Raw genomic sequence first — 23,363 nt, 5'->3', positions numbered from 1 at the left:
TTAAAGGCGGTCTTCCACTCGTCTCCGTCCCTCATGCGCACCAGATGGTATGCCCCTTTCAAATCCAACTTGGTGTAGATACGAGCTTTCTTGACCTGTTCCAGAAGTACACAGATGAGAGGCAAGGGGTACCGATTTTTTATGGTTATCGCATTCAATGCCCTAAAGTCCACACAGGCTCTCAGCTCCCCATTAGCCTTCGGGATGAAGAAGAGTGGCGAGGCGGCCGGAGACTTGGACGAGCGGATGAATCCTAGCTTGAGGAGTTTATCCAAGTACCCCCGGAGATGCACGTTTTCAGGCTCCGTCAGGGCATACAGCCTGCCGCTGGGAACGCTGGCCCCTGGCACCAGGTCGATCTGGCAGTCAAACTGTCTATGTGGTGGTAGCACTTCCGCCTTCACCTCATCAAATACATCCTCAAAACTGTGATAAGCCTGGGGGAGAGCCACATCTTTTTCTGCCGCTGTAGCCACCGTCTGACTCCCGCTCTCATCTGCGTCAAGGGATTCCGTTCTTATTCCACAATGCAGGATGCAATACGGTGACGTCATTTCGATGCGATGTGTTGGCCAATCCACAAAGGGGTTGTGTTTCTGTAGCCACGGCAATCCCAATATGACGCCATATTGGGGCGCTCGGATGATGTTAAAATCGATTTGTTCCAAATGGTTCCACCCATATCTCATCGGAAGGACCCCCGTGTGCTGCCCGATGGGCCCCGTCACCAATCGCCTTCCGTCTACAGCATAGACGTCTTCGGGTACAGCTTTGGGAAGAAGCACTAGCCCTAGCCTGCATGCCTCGTTGTGGTCCATAAACATGCCAGTGGCCCCTGAATCCACCATGGCCACAACGGGTATCCACTGGTCATGCACTCCCACGTGCACCGTGATAAACAGGTGTCGTTGTCCCTTAGTGACCGAGTTGGAAAGTGAAGGGATGGATGAGTGACTCAGAGATGCCCCTTCTCTGGTCTTGGAGTCCTCTAGTTTTCCGCCGGTATGTCCACCACGGCTGTTACCGACCGGTTGGCCCGATAACGTGACGTCTTCGGTTTGGCAGGGCATTCACGTACGTAGTGGCCTTTTTTGCCACAATATAGGCACAATCCTTGTTTACGGCGTGACTCTTTCTCCGTGGCTGTGAGGCTCGCTCGTATTGCGCCGATGTCCATGGGTTCTCCCTTGGATGCGGTGGAAGTTTCAGGACTTCCCACCGTCACATAGGATGGAAGGGATTTTCCTTTTCTCCCATGATCCCCCTTTCTTTCACTTAGCCTATGTTCCAGCCGTAATACCAGGTTGATAAGGCCCTCACATGTCTTGGGTTGAGGGTCAATATGAGCCACGGCGTCCTTGAGCTCATCGCACAGCCCTTGATGGAAGAGCGCCGTCTGTTTAGCAACAGGCCACTTGGTTTCCGCAACCAGCCTTCGGAACGCGTTGAGATCCTGCACCAGGTCGTTGGATCCCTGTCTCAACTCAAGCATTTCACGGTCCGCCGTGTACGAGTCAGCCCTTCTGTCGAATACCTTCAGGAATTCCTCGCGAAAAGCACCCCAATCACATAAGAGGGGGTCGTCCCTGCTCACCAGAGGTACGGCCCATTGTGCCGCGTTTCCAGCCAAATAGGATATAAGGAAAGCCACACGAGCCTGACTCGTGGGGAACGCCTTTGGTTTGCACGATAAATGTAGCGCCACTTGTGTGAGGAATACCTGCACTGTGTTAGGATCCCCACTGTACCTCTCTGGTGTCGCCAAGGGGATGGCTACCGGCATTTCCACTACTACCGCAGGGGTCTGATTCGTGAGGGAGGTGCTGGGCGTGAGCGGGTCCAATTGGATAGCATCCAGTCTGGCTTTTACATCGGCTGTTTCTTGCCTAGAGGCAGCCACTTCAACTTGCATGGCCGCTAAAGCAGCCAGCACATCATCAAGTGTTGCCATGTCTGTTATCGACCGGGAGACAGTTAGTGTTATTAAGGTCGGATATTTTGTAACGCCCTGAACGTCTCAGGATCGTTTAACAGACACGACAATGAGGACGCAACCACTAGTGAAGGGTTAGTTGTTTTAATGAAGGCAAATATAATACAAAGAATAAACAAGTTATAGTCACTGGAATCCTCCAGGCTAAGTACGTTACCAGCCCACAGCACGGATGGTCCTAACCATCCTCTGCATATACGCCGGTCCCGGCGTATGCCAACAGAGGGCAGAAATGAAATGGCCGACAAATGCCAATCGGTAGGCTGTGAGGGGCACGAAGAGTGTTGGGGAGAATCGAGGAGTCAGGGAAACACCCAGCCGGGGTCTCTACCTGAAGGGAGCAGCCGCTCAACCTCTTCCTCAGACTGCACCGGGACGCGGAGTCACCTCCTGGTGATGCGTCACCGATACCCCAATCACAAGCAAGAAGACTGAACCGAGAGCAGCCGCTCGATCGATCCTGTGGACTTCCGAGTCTGTAACGCGGCAAACACCTCCTGGTGTGCGTTACAGCTGGCAGTCCCTGTGTCTCTGGTCGGGCTGGGAGTTACGACTCCAACCAGCAAAAGCGCCACTGCGCTTGGACTCAGCCGAGTCAAAAAGCGAAGCTCAATGGTTGACCGGTAGAGCTTCCGGGTCCTTCACAGGTGACGATGGGGCAAGACACGACCCAGGGAGTAACGACTCGACCTACCTCCGTTCTTGCCTTACTGGAGCACCACTCCGGAACACTGCTCTTCACGAAGCAGGTACGTCGGTGTGAACACAATATCCGACAGCGTTGTACCTCCCGGTTCCTCCCTTTATAGGGCGTGTTTTCCTTGAGTTATGTAACAGCTCTCCTGTTTACATAAGGGCGTGTTTCCTTGAGTTATGTAACAGCTCTCCTGTTTACATAAGGGCGTGTTTCCCTTGAGTTATGTAACAGCTCTCCTGTTTACATAAGGGCGTGTTTCCCTTGAGTTATGTAACAGCTCTCCTGTTTACATAAGGGCGTGTTTTCCTTGAGTTATGTAACAGCTCTCCTGTTTACATAAGGGCGTGTTTCCCTTGTATGACAGGAATTCTTGACACCCAATTAGTAATATCCTTTTCCAGGAAATGTACCTCCAGCTTAGTCAATTTTAAGGACGATCTGTTAGCTATATCTGATTGGATGGCAACTAATTGCCTCCAGCTTAATTCTGGCAAATCTGAGATCCTTCTATTTGGAAAGGATAGGGAGCTGTGGTCAGACTTATACTGGCCGGATCGATTAAAACCTGCCCCACTTCCGAAGGAAACTGTAAAAAATCTTGGGGTATGGTTCGATCCGGGACTAACCTTTGAGAAGCAAACCAAAACAGTTGCGGGGGTCTGTTTTTGACTCCTGCGGGGTCTAAAGCCTTTGCTTGGGTTTTTTCCTCCATCAGTGCGTCAGACTATTGTCCAGGCATCTGTTCTCTCAAGACTGGACTATGGCAACTGCCTTTATTTGGGAGCCACCAGAGCCAGCGTTAAGCGCCTCCAGAGGGTTCAGAACGCAGCAGCACGGATTTTGGTCTCACTACCCTAGCATTGTTCAGTTGCACAGGTTCTCCCCAAACTCCACTGGTTGCCAGTGGACAAACGAATACTATTTAAAGCACTGTGTATTTCACACAAGATTCTGTCTAAACAGGCCCCGCCTGGCCTTCTCCAGTTGTTGGAGGCTTATACACCCAAGCGCTCCTTGCGTTCCGCTAACCTAGCTATGGTCTGCACCCCGCGTGTGTGGAGGGCTAGGGCAGGGGGGCGCTCGTTCTGCTGGCTGGCGGCAAAATTATGGAACTCTCTTCCAACTTCTATCAGAACTATTTCTAACCATCTGCCGTTTCGTAAGGCTTTGAAGACTTGGCTTTTTCTTACCTCTACTATTTAACTGCGTCAACTTGCTTTGGTCTCTGTCTCTGGTCCTTGTATTGCGCTGGGACGCCCCGTTGCTGGGGCAGCCATGCGCATTATAAATCTGCAATAAATAAATTAATAAATCTGCCGCAGCATGGGTACGTGTTGAATGCAACACATAATTCAAGCGGCGCAGTCTTTCCAGTTCCTCCGCGTGTTTTCTCCTCGGTGTACCCAAGGCTTGTTGCGTGGCACCGCCCTGCGCTAGGGTCGCTTCCAGCTTGGTCAGGACATCTTCGATGCCCTTCACTTCGCAATTCAGTTGACTTCCAACACTCCAACTCAGACCCAAGCACTTCCCTCTAACCACTGCCTTGCCTGCATCCCATAGCAAGCCCACGTCAGTGACCGAATCCGCGTCCTCTTCAAAGTATTTATCTATTGCTGTGCCTACTGCTTCCCTAAATGGGGGGTCCTCTAGTGCCGGGGGTTGCAATCTCCACAGGCGAGTGGTTTGCTCTGTATCATCCCCTTGTAGTTGTAATATATGAGGATTGTGGTCAGAGTGGGTCCTGCCAAGGTAGTCTGCGCTGCAACATTTTGCCAGTATTGATAAGCTTACTACAAATCGGTCAATGTGAACATGCAATCTATGTGGCTGGAAGTAGTGGAAGTATAAGCGTGCTTGTGGGTCAAGGGATCTCCATGCATCTATCAGGCCCCAATGGCGTAGCCACTCCCCTAGGCCTCGGGCATTAGATGCTGCAGATGTTTGTGTCAGTGGGGGGAAGGATCTGTCTAGGCTAGTGTTGAGTACCGTGTTAAAGTCACCACCTAGCAACCAGCGAACATCGAACCAGCATGATAGTAGATCTGTTAGTGTGCACCAGAAAGTGCTCTGATCTGTGCTTGGGGCATATATGGAACACAACTCAATCGGATCTCCATTAAGACGACCCCTTGTCAGAACAAAGCAGCCTTATCTATCCACTTAAGTCTCGTCGGGCGTGAACAGTCTTCCTGGTCTGATCCAAATAAGGGCCCCCTGGGATAGGACGTGGCTAGTATCTGACCTTTCCATCTCTGCTGCAGCCTACAGATCTCTGGCTACGCTAGATGTGTATCCTACAATAGCGCCACGTTTGCTGCGTGCTTCTTGAGGTATGCATATATTTCATATCTGCGGGCAGGCGTGTGCAGCCCCCTAACATTCCAGGTAACTATGTTGGTGGGTGGCATGTGTCCCAGTCATAAGCTGGTGAAGGCGAATTGGCTCGGCAGAGGTCGGGTGGCAGTGTGGCCGCCATGTAACAAACTGGGGTGCAGTACACGTAAACCTATAATTGTGTCTCCTTGGAGAGACACTGAGGAAGGGAACCAAGTGAGATAGAGCATAAGGACAACTGGTGTCTGACCAAACAACAAACAATGCCATGTGGCAACTAGCAACAACACGTGTCGCGCTGATTGAACTCGAAGGGGTGGAATAGGACTTGTAAAAGGTGGGTCTGGCTGTGGGGCCCGTATTGAGTGTCTGTGTACGCTGTATGCCAGCATCTATATATTGTGTAGCCCTCCATCCAACTGGGTAGAGAGAAATAGAGCTGCCTCCGCCCGAGGCATCCCAGCTCACCACACACGGCAACCCATGGGACGTTTGCGCATGTTGTGCAGATCACTTTATGTGTCCATGCATATGTATACTTGAGTGTCCTGGATATTCTGCGAGTTATCACCTGCAGTCTGAGGTGTTACATCTGGAAGCTTCAGCGAGTCTTCGGTGGTTGGCCACATGGCTAGAGAACTGTCTACACTCAGGGTTCGCTCCAAGGACGCGTCTGTCTCTGCTTGCCTGCCTCCTCCAGATGGCCGCCGACCGTTTGCAAAGCGTCCTGTCTTTCCCGTAGTACCTGCTCCAACTGGGGCATGGTCTTAAGGTGTCTCAGTGGTGACTCAGCCCATGGCTTATTTCTCCTGCGTCGGCTACTGCGGGCTTCCGCTTTTGCTTCATTGTCGCTGCATCTCTGGCTTGGCGAGGTGTGGTGCCCCATGTTTTCAAGCCATTCCCATGCTCCTTCTGTCACGTTGAAAAAGTGAATTCCACAACCACGGGGAGGCGGGTCGGGAATATAAGGGAGTGTGACTGATTCGACGGAGCTCATGACACAGATAGGGAAAGTGACCCTCTATCTTTGTTGCAGAATCAGGACTGGCCCTTTAAAGAAGACGCAGACTCTGCGGAGGCGGAGTTTGCCCCCGTGACGTCGGCCTTTGTCAACCTATCCCGAGCCTCAACGACTCTGAAGACGCCAGCGCGGAAGCCATGGACAACGAAGGAGAGTCGAACGAGAAGCCGGAAGAGAGGAGGAGACGGGAGCACACCAGGGACGACGGAAAGGACACCGGGAGCAGAGCCGAACCGTCAGGAGAAGGGCCAGGAGGCCGAGTCCACCGCGCATCGCCCAGCCACACTTCAGGAGAAGTGTGGCTACCCCAGGTACGCAGGAGGATCCGTGGGCTTTTCTCGTTTCAAGGGGGAAGCGGGTGAATTGCGGAAGGGCTATCCAGGGGGAGGGTGAGGAGCATGACTGCCTAGGGTTGTTTCGCCTTAGGGAAATAAGGTTATGACATAGCACTCTTGGTGGCGGTCCTTGGTGAGCTGGCAATCCCCGCACTCCCTTCCCTAAATAGAAATAGTCTCCGTGAGCGTCCACCTAAAGCCCTGTTCTCTTTTTGTTTTGTTTATGATTTCACCTCCATTGCCGCCCGTGAGGAATACCGGAGAGCGCCGAGGAATCGGGGAGGAAGGGGGAAACCTGCCTGAAGGAAGACCCGGATAGGAGCTAACTGGACTGCTATACTCTGTTTACTCTTGCCTCAATAAACCACCTACGTAAACTCACCCTTTGTATTGGCTCCTTCCCTTATTGTCCACTCTACTGGGTGACAGGGAGTATTTTATGTTTAAGTTCCGCATTTGCCTCTTGACTGCTAGGAATGTGCTCCACTGTCTTTGTACACCAAGAGCGTAATCAGGGAAGAAGAGGACCTGAGAGTTGTTCACCTTAACCGTTTCCATCTTCCTGACTTCCTCGAGTATCGCATCTCTGTCTTTGAAATGTAGTACTCTGAATAGGAAGGGCCGGGGCACTGCACCTGGTAATGGGCGACCCGTTGGCACCCTGTGCACTTTTTCCCCTGCCAAAACAGAGGACAGTGAGTCTGTTGGCATCAGGGACCTCAGCCAGGCCTTCGTGTATGACACATCATCATTGCCTTCTGTACCCTCCGGCAATCCTACCACTCGGACATTATTTCAGCGGGAGCGACGCTCCGTGTCATCCATCCTATGTTCCAGCGAACTCAGCCTTGCCGTGAGTGCTCGTATTTCGGTGGACGTAGCCTTGGCAACTGGAGCGACTTCCTCGACTTATGTCACAAGCTCATTGACATTCCCGGATAATTTCCTGTGATCCGCATGTAGTAGCGTAAAGTCTATCGTAATGTTGTCTATTCGACCTTCGAGTTTGTGCCAGCGTTACACCAATTTGAGCCACAGCCTGAAGCACTGAGTCTATTTTAGATTCCAATGTGGAAGGCTGCGAAGTCTCCGGTTCCACAGGTGGTTGGCCAGTTTGTTTCGGGGTTAGGTTCAGTTGCATGGCTGCTGCACCCGCACCTGCACGTTGTCCGCCAATCCTGGGGGGCTGGTGCTATATAGGCTATGCATGATTTTGGTGTATTGCAATGTCCGAGGAGGCGCAGTACTCTCCTCTCGGGCTGGTATATCTGTACATTGCACTTGTTCGCTGCATGTGGCCGGGACCTCCACGATTCCCCTGCAGCGTTCCGGCACAAGTGAGTACTCCCAGTGTAGGACAGGCCCACTATAGTGTTACTGAGATTCCCAACGGTGCTGCTGGTTGCTGCCGCATGTCAACCTCCGCCAACAAGCTTTTACCCCCGGCAGGGGTTTGATCTACGCCACTGGATGATCCACGTCAGCTTCGCACAACACAACACTAGGGCTGTCAGCAGATGCACTGTGGGGCCTGCGCAGCCGCTCTCCTGCTGGTCCAGGGACTGTTCGGGCCTCAGCTGCGCTGCACGGGTGACTTTGCGGTCCAACAACTATGCTGTGGGTTGTACTGTGCAAAGCAGCCGCATTACCTTATATCCTTGGCCACTTTCTTTATGCACACTGGGCTCCCGGGCCCAGCATCACACAGGGTGGCACACTTATTGTCTTGTGGCGGCCCACTCGGTCATAGTCAGTGCCTCTCACAGGATACTTCCGCCTCCACCGCGAGGCGTGTCAAGGCTCAAGGCTCAGGTCTTGTGCTGTGGCAGCTCGCAGCCAGTCGCAGCTACGTGTGCCTAGCGGCTCCTGCCTTAGGCCAGCCGACGGGTGCGCTGTCTCCTCCAGCCTCATGCAGGACACCGTCGGGTATCACCGTAGGCCTCGCTCGCCCAACTCTAGGCCCAGCTCGTCTCTCAGGCCCTGCGTGACACTCCTCGCAGCCGGTTCTCTACAGTACTGCAGTTATGCCTGGGATATTGTGGGACCCACGCTCACTGAATTCGCTTCGGCAGGTCCAACTCCGCACCTCGCTCCTGCTGCATAAGTTACTACTTGTGTAACGATATATCTGTAAGAGACATTAGTTAGCGATAGATTCCTTACCTTAGAATATCCCCAGGCGTCAGACTAGATCCGGAAAGTTTTTCGTCAGCAGTACCCCTGCGCGTCGGTAAGTGGCGTCATGCAGCTCAGCGTCCGTCGCTGGCTTCATAAGCACCGAGATGACGTCACTGAGAATACTTAGGCGCCACCCATGCGCGCTGACGTCAGTTCTGTACACGACTTTCTGCGCCAGGATGCAGAGCAATGCAAGAAACTGACCACTGGTGCCATGAAACTAGGGCCCTGAAAGGGATGACCTTAACCCTAGAAATCAGTTCGCAGAACGGGGAGGATGGGAGGGGCGGTAAGTAATCTATCACTAACTAATGTCTCTTACAGATATATCGTTACACAAGTAGTAACTTGTGCATCTGAAAGAGACACGTTAGTGATAGATTCCTTACCTTAGAATAGATACCCCAGCAATACCAACCCCGGTGGTGGGTCTGCGAATAGATTACACCAGAAAGTCACAGAGAGCAAAACGGCCAAAGAAGCAGTCTCTCCGGACTTGACTGTAAAGGCAGTAATGCTTGGCAAACGAGTGCAGCGAGGCCCATGTAGCTGCCTGACAAATATCCTGCAAGGGAACGCCGCGTCCCAAGGCTGTAGTGGCTGCAGTCGCCCTGGTAGAATGGGCACGCAGCCCCACAGGAGGGTCCTTTTTAGCCAACAAGTAACACGCTTTGATGCACAAAACGACCCACCGAGAGATGGTTAGTTTGTGCACGGCCCGACCTTTTGTGGTGCCCACATAGCCAACAAAGAGCTGGTCATCCACCCGGAACTGTTGTGTGCGCTTCAGATAGAACGAGAGCGCACGTTTTGGGTCCAGACGGTGGAGCCTCTCTTCCTCTTTTGAAGGATGCGGAGGCAGAAAGAAGGTGGGCAAAGTGATGGTCTGCCCGATGTGGAAGGGCGTGACAACTTTTGGCAAGAAAGAAAGACGGGTCCTTAAAACCACCTTGTCCGGATGAACAGAAAGGAAAGGAGGTTTAGAAGAAAGAGCCTGGAGCTCACTCACTCTTCTGGCAGAGGTGATAGCTACCAGGAAAGCCGTCTTTAGAGTAAGAAGACGGAAAGCCGTCTTTAGAGTAAGAAGACGTAAAGGACAGTTATGAAGGGGCTCAAAAGGAGCGCACATCAGATAGGTCAAGACAAGATTTAAATCCCATTGAGGCATTATGAAAGGCACGGAAGGAAACGTGCGTGTAATGCCTTTCAGGAAACGGTTAACAACCGGGGACTTAAAGAGAGAAGGCTCATCTGGAAGCCTTAGAAAGGCGGAGATGGCCGAAAGGTAACCTTTGATAGTGCCCAGAGCAGAGCCCTGCTGGGCCAAGGATAGGAGGAACAGAAGGACCTCAGAAAGAGGGGCAGAAAGGGGATCCACAGACTTTGCTGTGCACCATGCCACAAACTTGTTCCACCGGCAGGCATATACCGTCTTAGTGGAGGGACGCCTAGCTGCCAGAATGACATCACAGACTTCGGGAGGAAGATCGAAAGCTGTCAACTGTCGCCGCTCAATCTCCATGCATGGAGGTGGAGGCTGGACAGGTTCGGGTGGAGAACCGTCCCCTTCTGCTGTGACAGAAGATCCTTCTGAAGAGGCAGATGGATCGGGGGATCGATCGCCATGCTGAGTAGCTCGGTATACCAGTATCTTCGTGCCCAATTCGGAGCCACAAGGATTACTTGGGCCTGGTTGCGCCGAATCTTCTTCAGCACTCTGGGCAGAAGTGGTATAGGCGGAAAGGCGTACAACAGACCGCAACTCCACTCGCGACGAAAAGCGTCGCCGAGCGAGTGCCGCCTTGGAAATTCCAACACGTAGAACTGATGACATTGCACGTTCTCTTCGGTGGTGAATAGATCTAACCAAGGCTCTCCCCACTGCAGAAAGAGACCTTGCGCCACGTCCGAGTGCAGACGCCATGCGTGATCCATCAAGCACCGCCGGCTGAGGTTCTCCACCCTGGCGTTCAGAGAACCTGCCAGGTGTTGAACCACCAAGGTAATGCCTTGATGTTCCAGCCATGTCCAGAGGTGCAGAGCCTCCTGATATAGGGTCCACGACCCCACCCCGCCCTGTTTGTTGCAAAACCACATGGCAGTGGTGTTGTCCTTGAACACCTGCACCACACTTCCCCGGACAGAGAGAAGGAATTCCTTCAGTGCAAGACGGATCGCCCAAAGCTCCAAAAGATTGATATGGAGCCAGGACTCCACCCGGAGACCAGAGGCCTCTGATCTTCACCTCTCCCAATTTGCCGCCCCATCCCAGGAGGGACGCATCAGTCACCACTGTGTGCTCCGGTTGGGGAAGGGAGAGGTATCTGCCATTGACCCAATCGTGATTCGTGAGCCACCACTGCAATTGCCGTGCAGTGCCCTCCGAGATCTGGACATGATCGGACAGGTTGCCCTGATGCTGTGCCCACTGGAACTTCAGGTCCCACTGCATAGCCCGCATATGCCATCTGGCATGTTGCACTAGCAGGATGCCATCAGGCCCAGGAGCCGGAGGGTCATCCTGACTGAAACCCGGGATAGAGGCTGAAAGATCGGAATCATAGACTGAATATCCCGGACTCACTGCTTGGGAGGATAAACCCAAAACCACGTCGAATCCAGAACCGCTCCGATGAAGGGGAGCGTCTGAGAGGGACTCAGGTCTGACTTCGGCAAGTTGATGAAGAACCCCAGCAAATACAGGACATCCCTGACCTGCGCAGATGAGCTGCGACCACCGCCATCACTTTCGTGAACACCCGAGAGGCACTGGTAAGGCCGAAGGGGAGCACGGCAAACTGAAAATGCTCCTGGCCTATAGTGAACCGCAGGTAATGCCGGTGGGCCGGCAGGACGGGAATGTGAAAATATGCATCCTGCACTACCATCCTGTCTCCAGGGTCGAGGACAGCCAAAACCTGAGCCAGAGTCAACATCTTGAACTTTTCCTTCCGGAGGAAGCGATTGACGTTCCTGAGGTCCAAGATGGGCCGCAGGCCCCTTTTGTCCTTCTTGGGGGATCAGAAAGTAGTGGGAATAACAACCACGTCCTACTTCTGGCCCAGGAACGGCCTCGATGGCCCCCTTGGCCAGGAGGGCCATGACTTCCTGTTGGAGAAGCGCAAAGTGATCCCCCGTCATGCGGTGGAACTGAGGTGGGATGGTTGGGGGGGGGGGTAGATTCAAGGGGAGGGAGTAAACCCCTCCGGACGATTTGCAGCACCCACCTGTCTGAAGTGACAGAACGCCAGTGGGGGAGGTGATGTCGGATCCTGCCACCCACTTGCGTGGGGTGCACCCCAAATCTCTGACTAGGAAGGCTTTGAGGCGGAGGCTGCGGGAGCGGAGGTGGACTGACCCGCACGCTGACCCCTATGCCGCCACGGCAGCCTCCACGGCCACGCTGAGTTTGGTTCTGCGCAGGCTTCTGGCTGAACGAGCATGCAGTGGCGCCCCTACCATGGCCATGAAAGGAACGAAAGTTGGACGTGGCCGGGCGTGTGGTGGAGAGACCCAAGGACTTGGCCGTAGCCCGAGAGTCCTTGAAACGCTCCAGTGCACGGTCTGCCTTATCGCCAAACAGGCGAGTACCATAAAAAGGCATGTCCATGGGGGAACTCTGGACGTCTCCCGAAAACCCAGTGGAAGCAGCCAGGCATGGCAACGCAGGGCCACTGTTGTGGAGATTGCTCTCCCTAAAGAATCCGCGGTGTCCAGCCCACACCGAATGGCGAACTTCGCAGCATCCTTCCCCTTCGCAACAGCTTGGGAAACTATAGCCCGAACCTCTTCCGGGCACTGGGGCAGTGTCTGCGCCACTGTGTCCCACATAGCGTGAGAGTAGTGGCCGAAGAGGCATGGTGTGTTGCCGCAGCCCCAAACTGGCAGAGGAAAATAACTTCTTGCCAAACTGCTCCAGCTTTTTCGATTCCTTATCCGGCGGGGCAGTAGGGAACACACTTTGGGAAGTGGAGGCCTGAATGACCAGGCTCTCCGGAGTCGGATGATTTGTCGAAAAGGCCGGGTCACCCGGTGCCAGACGATGACGTCTGCCCACGTTCTCATCCACAGGAACCCCTGTGGCTGGCCTAGACCAGGTGCTCATCAAAACATCCGTCAAGGCCTCAAATGGAAGCAGAGGTTCCATAGAATTTGCCACCGGCTGAAGCACTTCAGTAAGGAGGTTCGTCTTTGGAGTGACAGTAGGCAGATCGAGGTCAAGGGCCTCAGCTGCTCTACGGAGCACCACAGTATATGTGGCGCCCTTCTCCATGACAGCGGGAGGAGACAAAGCCAGGCTCAGAGGAGAGGTCATGGCCACCTGCATCCTTCGAGTCCTCCGCCCACTCATGTTCAGACTTGCACTGCCGTGCAAGAGGGTCCTCTGACCCCTCCCAGTCATCCCCCTCCTCCACGGCCCGAGGCACAGGCGGCAGCAGCGGGGAGGCACAGGGGAAAACAAATGCTCCAACAGCGCCGTGAACGGCGCCAGTCAGCGCCGATCCAGCTCCATGTCCCAATTAGGGTCCCAATTAGGAGCAAGATGGCCCGGAAACTCTGGCAAGGGCGCAGGTGGGACGAACGGAACCCATGGAGGTGCCGAGAACGGAGATGCCGGGGGTGCTGGGGCAGGAGCCGCTGGCGGAGGACCTTGCGGCGCTGGGGCCGGAGCCGCTGGCGGCAGAGTCGGTGGCAAGCAAGGGCCCTCAATAGGGACAGTGGGGCCCGAAGGCGTGCCGGCGGGAGCCCTAGGCCTGAAATGCGTCCCATGGCAGCAAGAAACTCCTGCACCTGGGCCGGAGTCACCGACGGACCAGGATAGGCCACGGAACTCCTAGGCTCCAACGGAGCCACAGGGGAAGGACCCCTGGCCCCCTCGTCCGCGTCCGGAGACTGACGGGGGGATGTCGGAGAGCGAACACGCTTCTTTGACTTTTTCTTTTGACATCTCTTCCCCGATTGCGAGGGTGAAGACTTGGACCCCGTGGAGCGATAATGATGGCTCCGTGGTCGGTCCCTCGGGCGACCCCTGGACCTCGAACAGCACGGAGACTACTGCCTGGCCTCCAGCAGCTTTCGGGACCGCTCCTGCAAAGCCTTCGGAGCCATGGCCAGACAGTCGGAACATGACCGGGAGTCATGGTCGCGCTCCAGACAGTAGAGACAGACGCCATGGGGGTCAGCCACCGACATCGTACGGCGACAGGCCCCGCAGGATTTAAACCCAGGCATCCCTACGCGGCACCAGGAGTCAAGACTCAAAAGAAGTAGAGACAAAAGTCTCAAAACGTCAGTCAAAAAGTGACTAGGGTACATGCTCTAACTACGCTTGCTGGCGCGGAAAAAGAAAGAACTGACGTCAGCGCGCATGGGTGGCGCCTAAGTAGTCTCCGTGACGGCATCTCAGCGCTTACGGCGCCAGCGACGGACGTGGAGCCGCACGACGCCACCTACTGACGCGCAGGGGTCGAAAAACTTTCCAGATCCGGTCTGACCCATGGGGATATTCTAAGGTAAGGAATCTATCACTAACGTGTCTCTTTCAGATCTGAAATTCACACCAACCTCACTCACCGGTGTGTAGTATTCGGTTGGACAGCTCCGGTGCCTCGATGGCTGCAGCAGGCGCAAGAAAAATGCGGGATTAACGGGCCAGAAGACGGAGCCTCTTTAGAGTGCGTCCGCCATCATGGCTGGCTAGCCACGCTCCCCATGGCTGACAAAGAATTTGGGGAAGAAATCCTCTGCAAGTAATATGTTAGATTCATGGGAAAATAGAAGAGTGTTTCCCTATATAGCTGATTTCCCTGATGCCAATTTACGTTCACTTCTCTTAAAATGTCGGTTGGCTTTGAATGTTCAGCATTTGAGGAAAGAGAAATGTAAATATTTTCTGGATATGGAGAATAATTTCTAAATTTTAATGTGCATTTTTTTTATAGATTTTTGTCGCATCTTTTATAGGCCTTGTTGTTCCATTTTTAATATGTTTTTTTATAAAGGATGGTATAGAACATTGCAATAATGCACTTGCACTTTTGTTGAATATGGAATTTTTAGGTGTTGCTTTTGCCTTGGCAAGTTTTTTAAAACTATGTATTGGCTATAAATGTAGGAACTCTAAGAGAAATAGTGTGTTATTGATGTGTACTTAAATATTGTGGCCCAGGCCTAGAGTAGGACAAAATACTGAATCTGTAGTAGGAAAATTGTTACTTTTAATGTTAATGTAAATCTAGACTTGAGTCTAAACATTAATACATTTGAACTGAACATACATATGCATACATACACATATATACACACAGAAAGCTTATGCCAAATACCCAACAATCTCAGTTCGGGAAAAGAGGCTTATTTGAGCAGGAAGTAGTAGGTCTATGGAGAGCAGAACCTAGTCACAGGTTTCCAAATTCTTTACTTTCTTGTGGTAAAATTCTCTCCTTACCCCTTCGCTTTCCCTCTCAATTAGGTAAAGGCCTTCCAATCATCTAGAGGTAGAGAGTGTGGGATGTATAGGTACCATATCCTTAAATGTTCATAGTCATTCTGAAAACTTCAAATGGCTAGCACATATAACTCTATGCAAAATGCTGGAAAGCCCATGACTAAACTTTAGATTAACATTACCTGTACGGGAGGCTCTATTTTTTCCACGACAATACAAATCTGAATATCTGTTGTCCTAAGAGTCAGTTCTCACCTGTAAACTGCACGACCTGCCTCCACTTCCATCCAATCCAGAGCAAAGTCAATCTGCCTCACAAACGAAGACATTCTCTTAACCACTGTGTGAGCCACGCCGAGGACAACACTTGGTTTTTCTCTCATTATCCTGCAGTAATAAAACAAGATGTGAAACAGACGAATCGACTTCATTTAATTTCACTTCAAAAAGTTCAAGCAAAACACCTGACTGGATTCTGTACATTCAGTGCATCTAGGAAAACAAGTTTCTTACCAGCAATGCTTGTTGCTTATTTTGGAAGTTTTAGTCATCACAATTACAATTAATTTGCCCAGTATACATTATGGCAAACATATTCTGGCTATCAGTCTAACTCCTGCAACAACAACATGGCTTCAACTACAATATTTGTTTTTTTGATGTCAGCAGCAGCTAAGAGGTCAGATCTTTAAAGCTAGCCAAAAAAGAGTTACTATTGGAGCATATTCCATGGTCACGTCCTCCGCAAATTCACCATCTGAATTTTTTACAAGATGAAAAAATTACAAAACCAGTGAAGACAAGCTAAGACAACTGGATTAAAAACTGCTGCAAAACATTATGACCAAACTGAGCCCCAGTAATGGCATTAGTGAAAAAAGTTAGTTTATTAAAATTAATGTAAATTCCAGATACCATATAAAATACTCTTTTATTGAGGTGTTACTTGGACTGCATGCATCACTTTATCTGGAACTGTGATATCCAAATTATTTGTCAACAGCCATATTAGCCTAAAATGAATTACTTCTTTATCCATAATACTTTGGTTTGCTTGCATTCGCTAATTTACAAATCTGTCAAATATTATCGCCCTAGTATTAAAAAACAGCCCTCCACTTACATCCAGGAGAATGGTACTTTCTTGAACATTAATGAATGGCTGTGGTTGATGGAGTTACCATTATCAGGAAAAGGTAAGAAGTCCCTTTCCTACCAGGGACATATGCTCAATGAGAGGTAAAAATAAAGGAGTTGCAGTCTTCCCAGAAGGGAGAACTATTTTGAGGCATCAGAGGCAGAGACAGATGGGGCAAGGATCTTAGGTTTACATCTAAGTTTGGGCCTCCTGGGAGAAGTATGGTAGACAGGTTCTTTCTATTTTGCATGAGATCTCACCTTCAATGCTTTTACATGCCTGCAAAGGTTAATATTTCCTTGGTTGGCCAATCATGCTAAAAATGAAAGACGTGCCAATTATCACTCCTACAATGCAGTTTTACAAGACTTCAGCTGTTACAGGATAAAACTTACTGTCAACTGCTAGGACTATGATCTTATAATCTGTGTGTGAATGGATAACTTTTAGGTGTGCCTCTGCATGTACACTAAGCCTGGACTGTGGTTTCAACCAAATCTTTGTTAATCTGAAGCTGCTTGAAGGCCGTCTAACGCTTTTGAAGGGCAAATAAGACATTCTACTTCTGCCAGCAGAGGATTAAACTAGGGAAATTTTCCAATATTCTCCCAGTTTTTTTTAAAAGTTATAGCATGACTTATTGAAGAGTTCAGTTGCCCTAAGGGCAAAGTTTCTGCTCCCGCATGGGAATACTTCCTTATCAAACAGTAAAGAAGGTGACTGTCTTAGATTATTCCCTATGCCTTAAGCAGCTGTGACGGAGGCAGACTGTGCATAGAGATCTCAATAACCACAAAAGGTTTGGACAGTCCCATTCTGTGAGATCTATTGATTTGAAAGGTATAGACTGTTAAATGCAATCAAGATCATCAAGGCTAAACCCAGGAAATACCCTTCATGAAGAATTGGGCCCTATGCTCAATGTCTGTTCGGTACTGCTCTGAGGCAGGTACATCTCAATGGAGTACTATAATAACATTAGCAAGATCCCACCTTTTTTAAGGTACTAGCAAGTACGTGCATAAGGAGGATTTTCCTCATGAATGAGTATTTAAGGGCATGCAATAAGGAGGCGGCCATCACAGAGGTCAACAGATCATGCTAAACCGGTATTACACATGGTCCAGAATCTCTCTGATCAAGATGCAAAAGCCTATATCCCGTCACATATTTCATAGTTTCTTGGGAATGGTCCTTCTTTTGACATTGACAAAGTAATGGTCTTACTTTTGACATTGACAAAGTCACATTCTCTGTAAAAATATCTGGATTTGTAGAAAGTACTTAACGGCCTAGCTGGATTGAAATTCCCCCAGCAGAACATGCAGGTAATGTGAGGCCAAGCAACTAAGACCAATCTGTGTACTTTTCATAATATGATTAATCTAAATCAATGTGCTATCCTATGAGTAACCTAACACATTATGTCCATCTATCTAATGTCATAGTGATGATTTAACTTATGTACAAAACATTTAGTATACTTCTTTAAGTCTCGAAATATTAATGGCTTAGATCATGGTTGATTCTTGGTAGGCTCAAGTTAACGGGCGTTTCGGCGACACATGCGCCTTCGTCAGGAAAACCACAGATGGAACCAGATGGTGCAGTTGAGAAGAAGCAACTTACAAGTTGCATGAAATGACATCAGTGGCTTATATAAACTGTACATAAAGTGGTAACTTCCAAAATTAATAAAGATTGATAGTAACAAGGTCTTGAGTCAACTGCTTAAGTCATTCTTTCTTCAAATGGATAGGCTTCATAAATGGTAACAATAGTTGAACAAAGCTCGATTTGTGCGATATCCAAGTAGATGCTACAACTTTGATGGATCCTTGATGTTGATAGTCAGTATTACAGCGAAAGATTAGATTGTGTGATTCAGCCGATGAAGGTAGACTGATAACAAGGAAGATAATGACACTGCGGGCAGACGTTGTTCGTCACATCTGTCAGGGGGTCATGATTTTTTACACTGATCAAAACCAATGCAGACATGTTCTACTAAACTGAGCCTCTGTACTCAAATCAGAATTAAAACAGTAATGCCTGGTGATCAAATATAGTTAACAACCAAGTTGAGGCTTGACAGAACTCAGCAACAGACTCTCGTCTCAAAAGAGCTAGAAGAGGGGGGCTGATCAGCCTCTCACATAATGGACTCTCATTGAAGGTTGCTTTCTTGCCAGTGAACAAAACCTTTGAATGCAAAAGCAGAACAATGCAAACTGTTTCATCACAGCATTTTCCTTTGCATGTAAAAGATCAGCCTACATAGTTCGTCTACTCTGTTTGCTTTCCTCATTATAGATACACAGAACTCAGTGAACTTAAGTTCACATAAATCATCTTCCCCATCAATTTGACAATTTATTTTTATTATGCACGATTAATTAAAACCTTTGCATATACGGAAATAAAATTCCTCTCATAACATGATAAAATCACTATATACAATTAAAACTTGTTTGTCACTATCATAAAATTATTAACAGATTTTACAATTTTTTTTTTTTTTTTTGTGATTGTAGCTGAAGGTATTTTGAACTCGAATTCATATAGAATTTAACCTTTCAACGACTCAATCCGGGTTTTTTAGTCTCTTTGCGGTAATGTCAAGAAATTTAATTAACCTACTATTTAACTGTACCCAGTCGGGGTTAAAGCACAACATTAATGCTTGTCTGCATGATCTGACACCATGTTGTTTGAAGGCAGGTTTTACTAGGGTACTCCTGATGTCTTTTAGCTTTTTACAAATGCATATAATATGGATTACATCTTCTGTGCCGCTACTACATAGCCGGCATTGGACGTTTTCATCCTTTCTCTCCCACGGAGGCAAGAATTGGTTGAAAGGGCCTGCCCCCAGTCTTAGTCCGATGAATTTTTCCTTTATAGTAATTTTTAAACCCACTTTCAGGTAGGGCTGGGGTGCAAGTTTATTATAAGTATGTAAGACCATCCAGCCATGCGATCTTTTAGCTAGAGTTCTTTTATCCTCTAGTGCGGATAGGGTACGAGTTACCTTTGTGACTGTTTTTTTAAAAATTTGGTGGTTACCCTGAACTTTCCATAGTTCTGTTAACCCCAGCTGTTTAATTGCTTCCTGAAGGTATGTATTTGCCGGGGAATTTCTTGGGAGGGAGAGTTCTAACCAGAGTAGCTCGTTCAGGGTTCCCTTGTCATCGTTCTTAATTTAGTGCGAGCATTTCACGTAAGCTCCCATACGTTCTAAGGACTGTTTTTGAAGTCCGAATTCTAATCGAATTTGAGCGGGGGAGGCCGTTCTAGGGAGATGAAAAATTGCGCGATATGCCTTAGATATTATATTGTCAAGAGTTACGGCATCTTTTCCCTTCAGCGCTTCGCTCCCATAGTATATGGTTGGCTGGAATTTTGCTTGCAAGATCCTAAGCAAGGGGTCCGGTAGGAGCTTCTTTAGGGGTTTAATTGTTAGATATGTTGTTACCCCTTTTCTCCGCACGGCTTCTAGCTGTGGTTTTGCTGAGTTATTTTGATCCAGTATGACCCCTAAGTATTTATAACTAGTACATTGATCCAGGCGATGTCCGTCTAGAAACCAACTAAGATGTTTTTTCTTGTGGTAATTAACCGCCATGGTTTTTGTTTTGTTGTAATTTATTTTTAGTGCGTTATCTTGTGAAAATTTTAGAGTGACATTCAGTAGGTGTTGTAGGCCAACGGGGGTCCTGCTTATCAAAATCAGGTCGTCCGCGTATAATAGACAAGATAGGGGAACATTCCCTAGTTTTGGTACGTGGCCAGTGCTGCTGCTCAGTAGATCTGGTAGGTCTGCAAGAAATAGATTAAATAGCATAGGCGCTAAAACGCATCCTTGTTTAAGTCCTTTTGAGGTGGGAATTTTCCTCGATATTTTGCCACCGTTTGTTAGCTTTATCCTAACCCATGTATTAGTATGCAGGTTCCTTAGTTGGGAAAGTAGGTTAGAAGGAATTCCCCAACTGTCCAGTTTTTGCCATAGTTTGGTGCGGTCGACGTGATCGAAGACTGCCGTAAAGTCTATAAAACATAGAAAAAGTGGGTATTTTCCCTGTTTAGCAGCGTCCATGAGCAGGGTCAGTGCCATTATATTTGTTATAGTTCCTTGCCTTTTCCGGATGCCAGTTTGGGTCAAGGGTATTATCTTATTTTCTTCAGCCCAGGTAGATATTTCTTTTAAAAGGAGCCCTGCAAAGTATTTAGCCTCTGTGTCAATCAGGGTTATTAAACGATAATTTTTTGGTTCTGCCCTAGCCCCTAGCTTGTAAATTGGGCTTATAATTGAGCCTTTCCATGAGTCTGGATTTGTAAAGTTTGTAGCTGCATGTTGGAAGATGGGCTCCAAGGCCTTACTTCAGAAGTCCGGGTCACTTTTAAACAGCATTGATGGTATGCCGTTAGGACCCGGGGCGCCTGATGGTCTGCCTTTTGCTATTTGGGTCTTTATCAGTTTGGTATTTTGGACCGTATTCTCTCCGTTTATGGACAGATCTGCTATGGATTCTATGGAGTGCTCTTTGTCTTGGTCTAGAACTATTCTTTTATGGTTGTCAGATGGATAGTCACTGGGAAGGACTGGTTGATTTTTAATCTCGATGCTACTCCCAGAAGTATGATGTTTAGAGTGACTTATTTGTTCTTCATTTTTATTGAAGTGGTTGGAAAGAAAGTTTGCCCAGGCTTCTTCAGAGATGTTGGAGTTAATTCCGCAATGATGCGGTTGCTGCAGTTTATTAATTGATTGCCAAAATTTAGCACTGTTTTTTTGTTTGGCATCGTAAGTCAATTTGGCCCAGAAATCGTTGTTCTTTGTTGTGTTTCTTAGCCATCTTCTCTTTTTTAAGAGGGCTTTAGTTTCACGTAGCGACTGGCGCAGGTTTTGGTTTTCGGGTCGTCTCCGTAGTTGTCTTAGTGTATGATTTATTGTTGATCTGGTAGTGAATGTGATGGCGGAAAAGGTATCTTGACTGAAATACAGATTCTAGAGACAATGCTCGGTAGAAAGAGATTGTCAGGAAAGAAGCCTGAAAAAAAATGTTTCTCAGAAAGAACTCTCCACCCACCCGGCTCAACTAGATCATGTAATCACCAATAAGGAATACTGTTTTCAAAGTTAATAGACAAATAGAACAGAGATTAATTAGTACACATGGAGGACTATTAGGAAGAAGAGGGCCAAGTTGAGGTGCTACATAATCACAACAAAGAGTGCTGTGGCATTTAAATTAAGAAGCCTTTAAAAAACCTGGTCACAATCTGCAACAACAAAAAAGGGAACCTGAGTTCTTGGTTCCAAAGAAAACTGAAAACAGCCTTTGAGTAGACTTTAACATTTTTTATGTGGTCTATCTTGAGCTAAGCAAAAGGCAATTTGTAGCAAGCGTAAAACAGCTGCTGATATTAGATTAATTTCCAACTGAGCAGAGCACAGATCGCTGTACACTTTTTCAATCCTCCATAAAATGCTAATTTTGCAGAGGGATGTAAAGCTTGCACTCCTTTGGTCAGCTCACTAGGAAGAGAGTATGCACTAAAATGTTCCTCTACATCTCTGCATATTAGATGTAAATATAGTCTTTCCAACGGTAACAATACATCCACTATGAATGGACAGGGACATTAAGGATGTAGGCTGATGTTTAAAAAATAGGTGCTGAACTGATTCCTCTGAGAAATGAAGCTCTTTTGCGATTGCATCATTCCATATCTGGCCTAATGGAATCAGAAAAATGCAAGAAAATCAAGATCAAGTACCCTTTTTTATGAATATCGCTTTTGGGTGAAATTCTGGTGGGAATTGTTCCTAAGAATTGCTGATGTTGCTATTAATGTTGTGGTACATGCTCTAAACTTTCAAAATAGTCTTCCAACAGTCTTATGACAGAAGGCGATGTATAACATGATCCAATGGAAGACACTCCACATCTTAAATGCTTCTTCAATACAGATAAACACCTGGTCTTACTTCCTGATGTCTGATTCAGTAACGGAGTTCTCTTTGCGCCTAAAATATGCAATGATCTCTCAAAGAAAAGTGGCAAATGTATTGTTTTGCTGAGACAAAGGTCCTGGGCCACATGTTTCATTATTCCAAATAGTGATGACCTAATAGCGATTCTCAGTGAATCACAATTAGGTAATCGCTATTTGAATGTATGAAACTCCATGAGTTTCATTTAGCATTTCATAATGGGTCGCAAATCGACCTACCTCATTAATATTAATGAGGTCAGTCACAATTTGCGACCCATTAGTAAATTCTAAAATCACAGGGATGGTGGCCTGCTGGGGTCAGCAGACCACCATGTGATTGCCTTTAAATAAAGCAATAATTTGTTCCTTAAGGAAAACGGGTTGCATTTAAAAAAGAAAAATGAACATTTTCTTTTCATTTTTCAAGAGCTGGCAGTGCTCCTTGGGAACGCTGCCTGCTCTTAGAAAACATTTTTACGAACATTCACAAAGGGGAAGAGGGTCCCTTGGGAACACCTTCCCATTTGCGAATGGGGTACCACCTACTTGAAGTAGATACTAAAATGCGAATATTTTGCGACCGCATTCTGCTTGCAAAACATTCCGGTATACTGCTGTGATTCTGTATTATAAAGGGAAGCCCTAAATACACCCCTTCCTAATACCGAATTGGTATGTATTCACAATTTCAAATTGCGATTCGGTAAGATGTTACCAAATCCTAAATTGGAATTCATATGCTGTCAGACCTGATGGAACAAACCGCCTTACCAGCAGACCAATTCCTCACATATGAGGTACTTTCACGTAACTGCAAACTACGGGGATAGGGAGGCACAGAATCCACAAACCATATATTTCAACTACTACAATGGGCGCAGGGAGACATTTGATTACATGGTTCTACAACGCACTGAACACTAGGGTTAGGAAACCTCTGGAAGCCCTTAGGTGGTACTGGAATACCGAGTTAGAACGAGATATGCCTGACACTGAATGCAGCCGAATGCTGGTGTACCCACAGATGGTGTCACTAAACACACGTCTTAAGTACATCTAGTACTACTACACACACAGGACACACTAGACACCATGCAAAATCAGAACTATTTATGGGGGACTTCAGGCATATGACATGGGGATGCACACAGCTGCAGGTATACTGAGGGACGGCCCTTTCAAAACTGAACACGACCCTTAAATGCACACTGGAGAATGA

The 23,363-nt window shown here is 48.3% G+C and overlaps 1 protein-coding gene across 2 annotated transcripts in view; it reads right to left on the bottom strand.

Moving 5' to 3' along the window:
- PNPLA7 (patatin like domain 7, lysophospholipase) overlaps positions 1-23,363 on the bottom strand; it is a 1,876,659-nt gene that overhangs the window by 1,262,052 nt on the left and 591,244 nt on the right. For both annotated transcript variants that reach the window (XM_085610534.1, XM_085610541.1), the window contains exon 18: positions 15,262-15,393. In XM_085610534.1, coding sequence (XP_085466660.1) covers positions 15,262-15,393 — 132 coding nt within the window. The remainder of the gene's footprint in view (positions 1-15,261; positions 15,394-23,363) is intronic.

This window comes from Triturus cristatus, chromosome 1_2 (genome assembly GCF_964204655.1).
Source record: "Triturus cristatus chromosome 1_2, aTriCri1.1, whole genome shotgun sequence".
Lineage (NCBI taxonomy): Eukaryota > Metazoa > Chordata > Amphibia > Caudata > Salamandridae > Triturus > Triturus cristatus.
The sequence above is the reverse complement of the archived record's forward strand: the minus strand, read 5'-3'. Positions and strand labels throughout refer to the sequence as shown.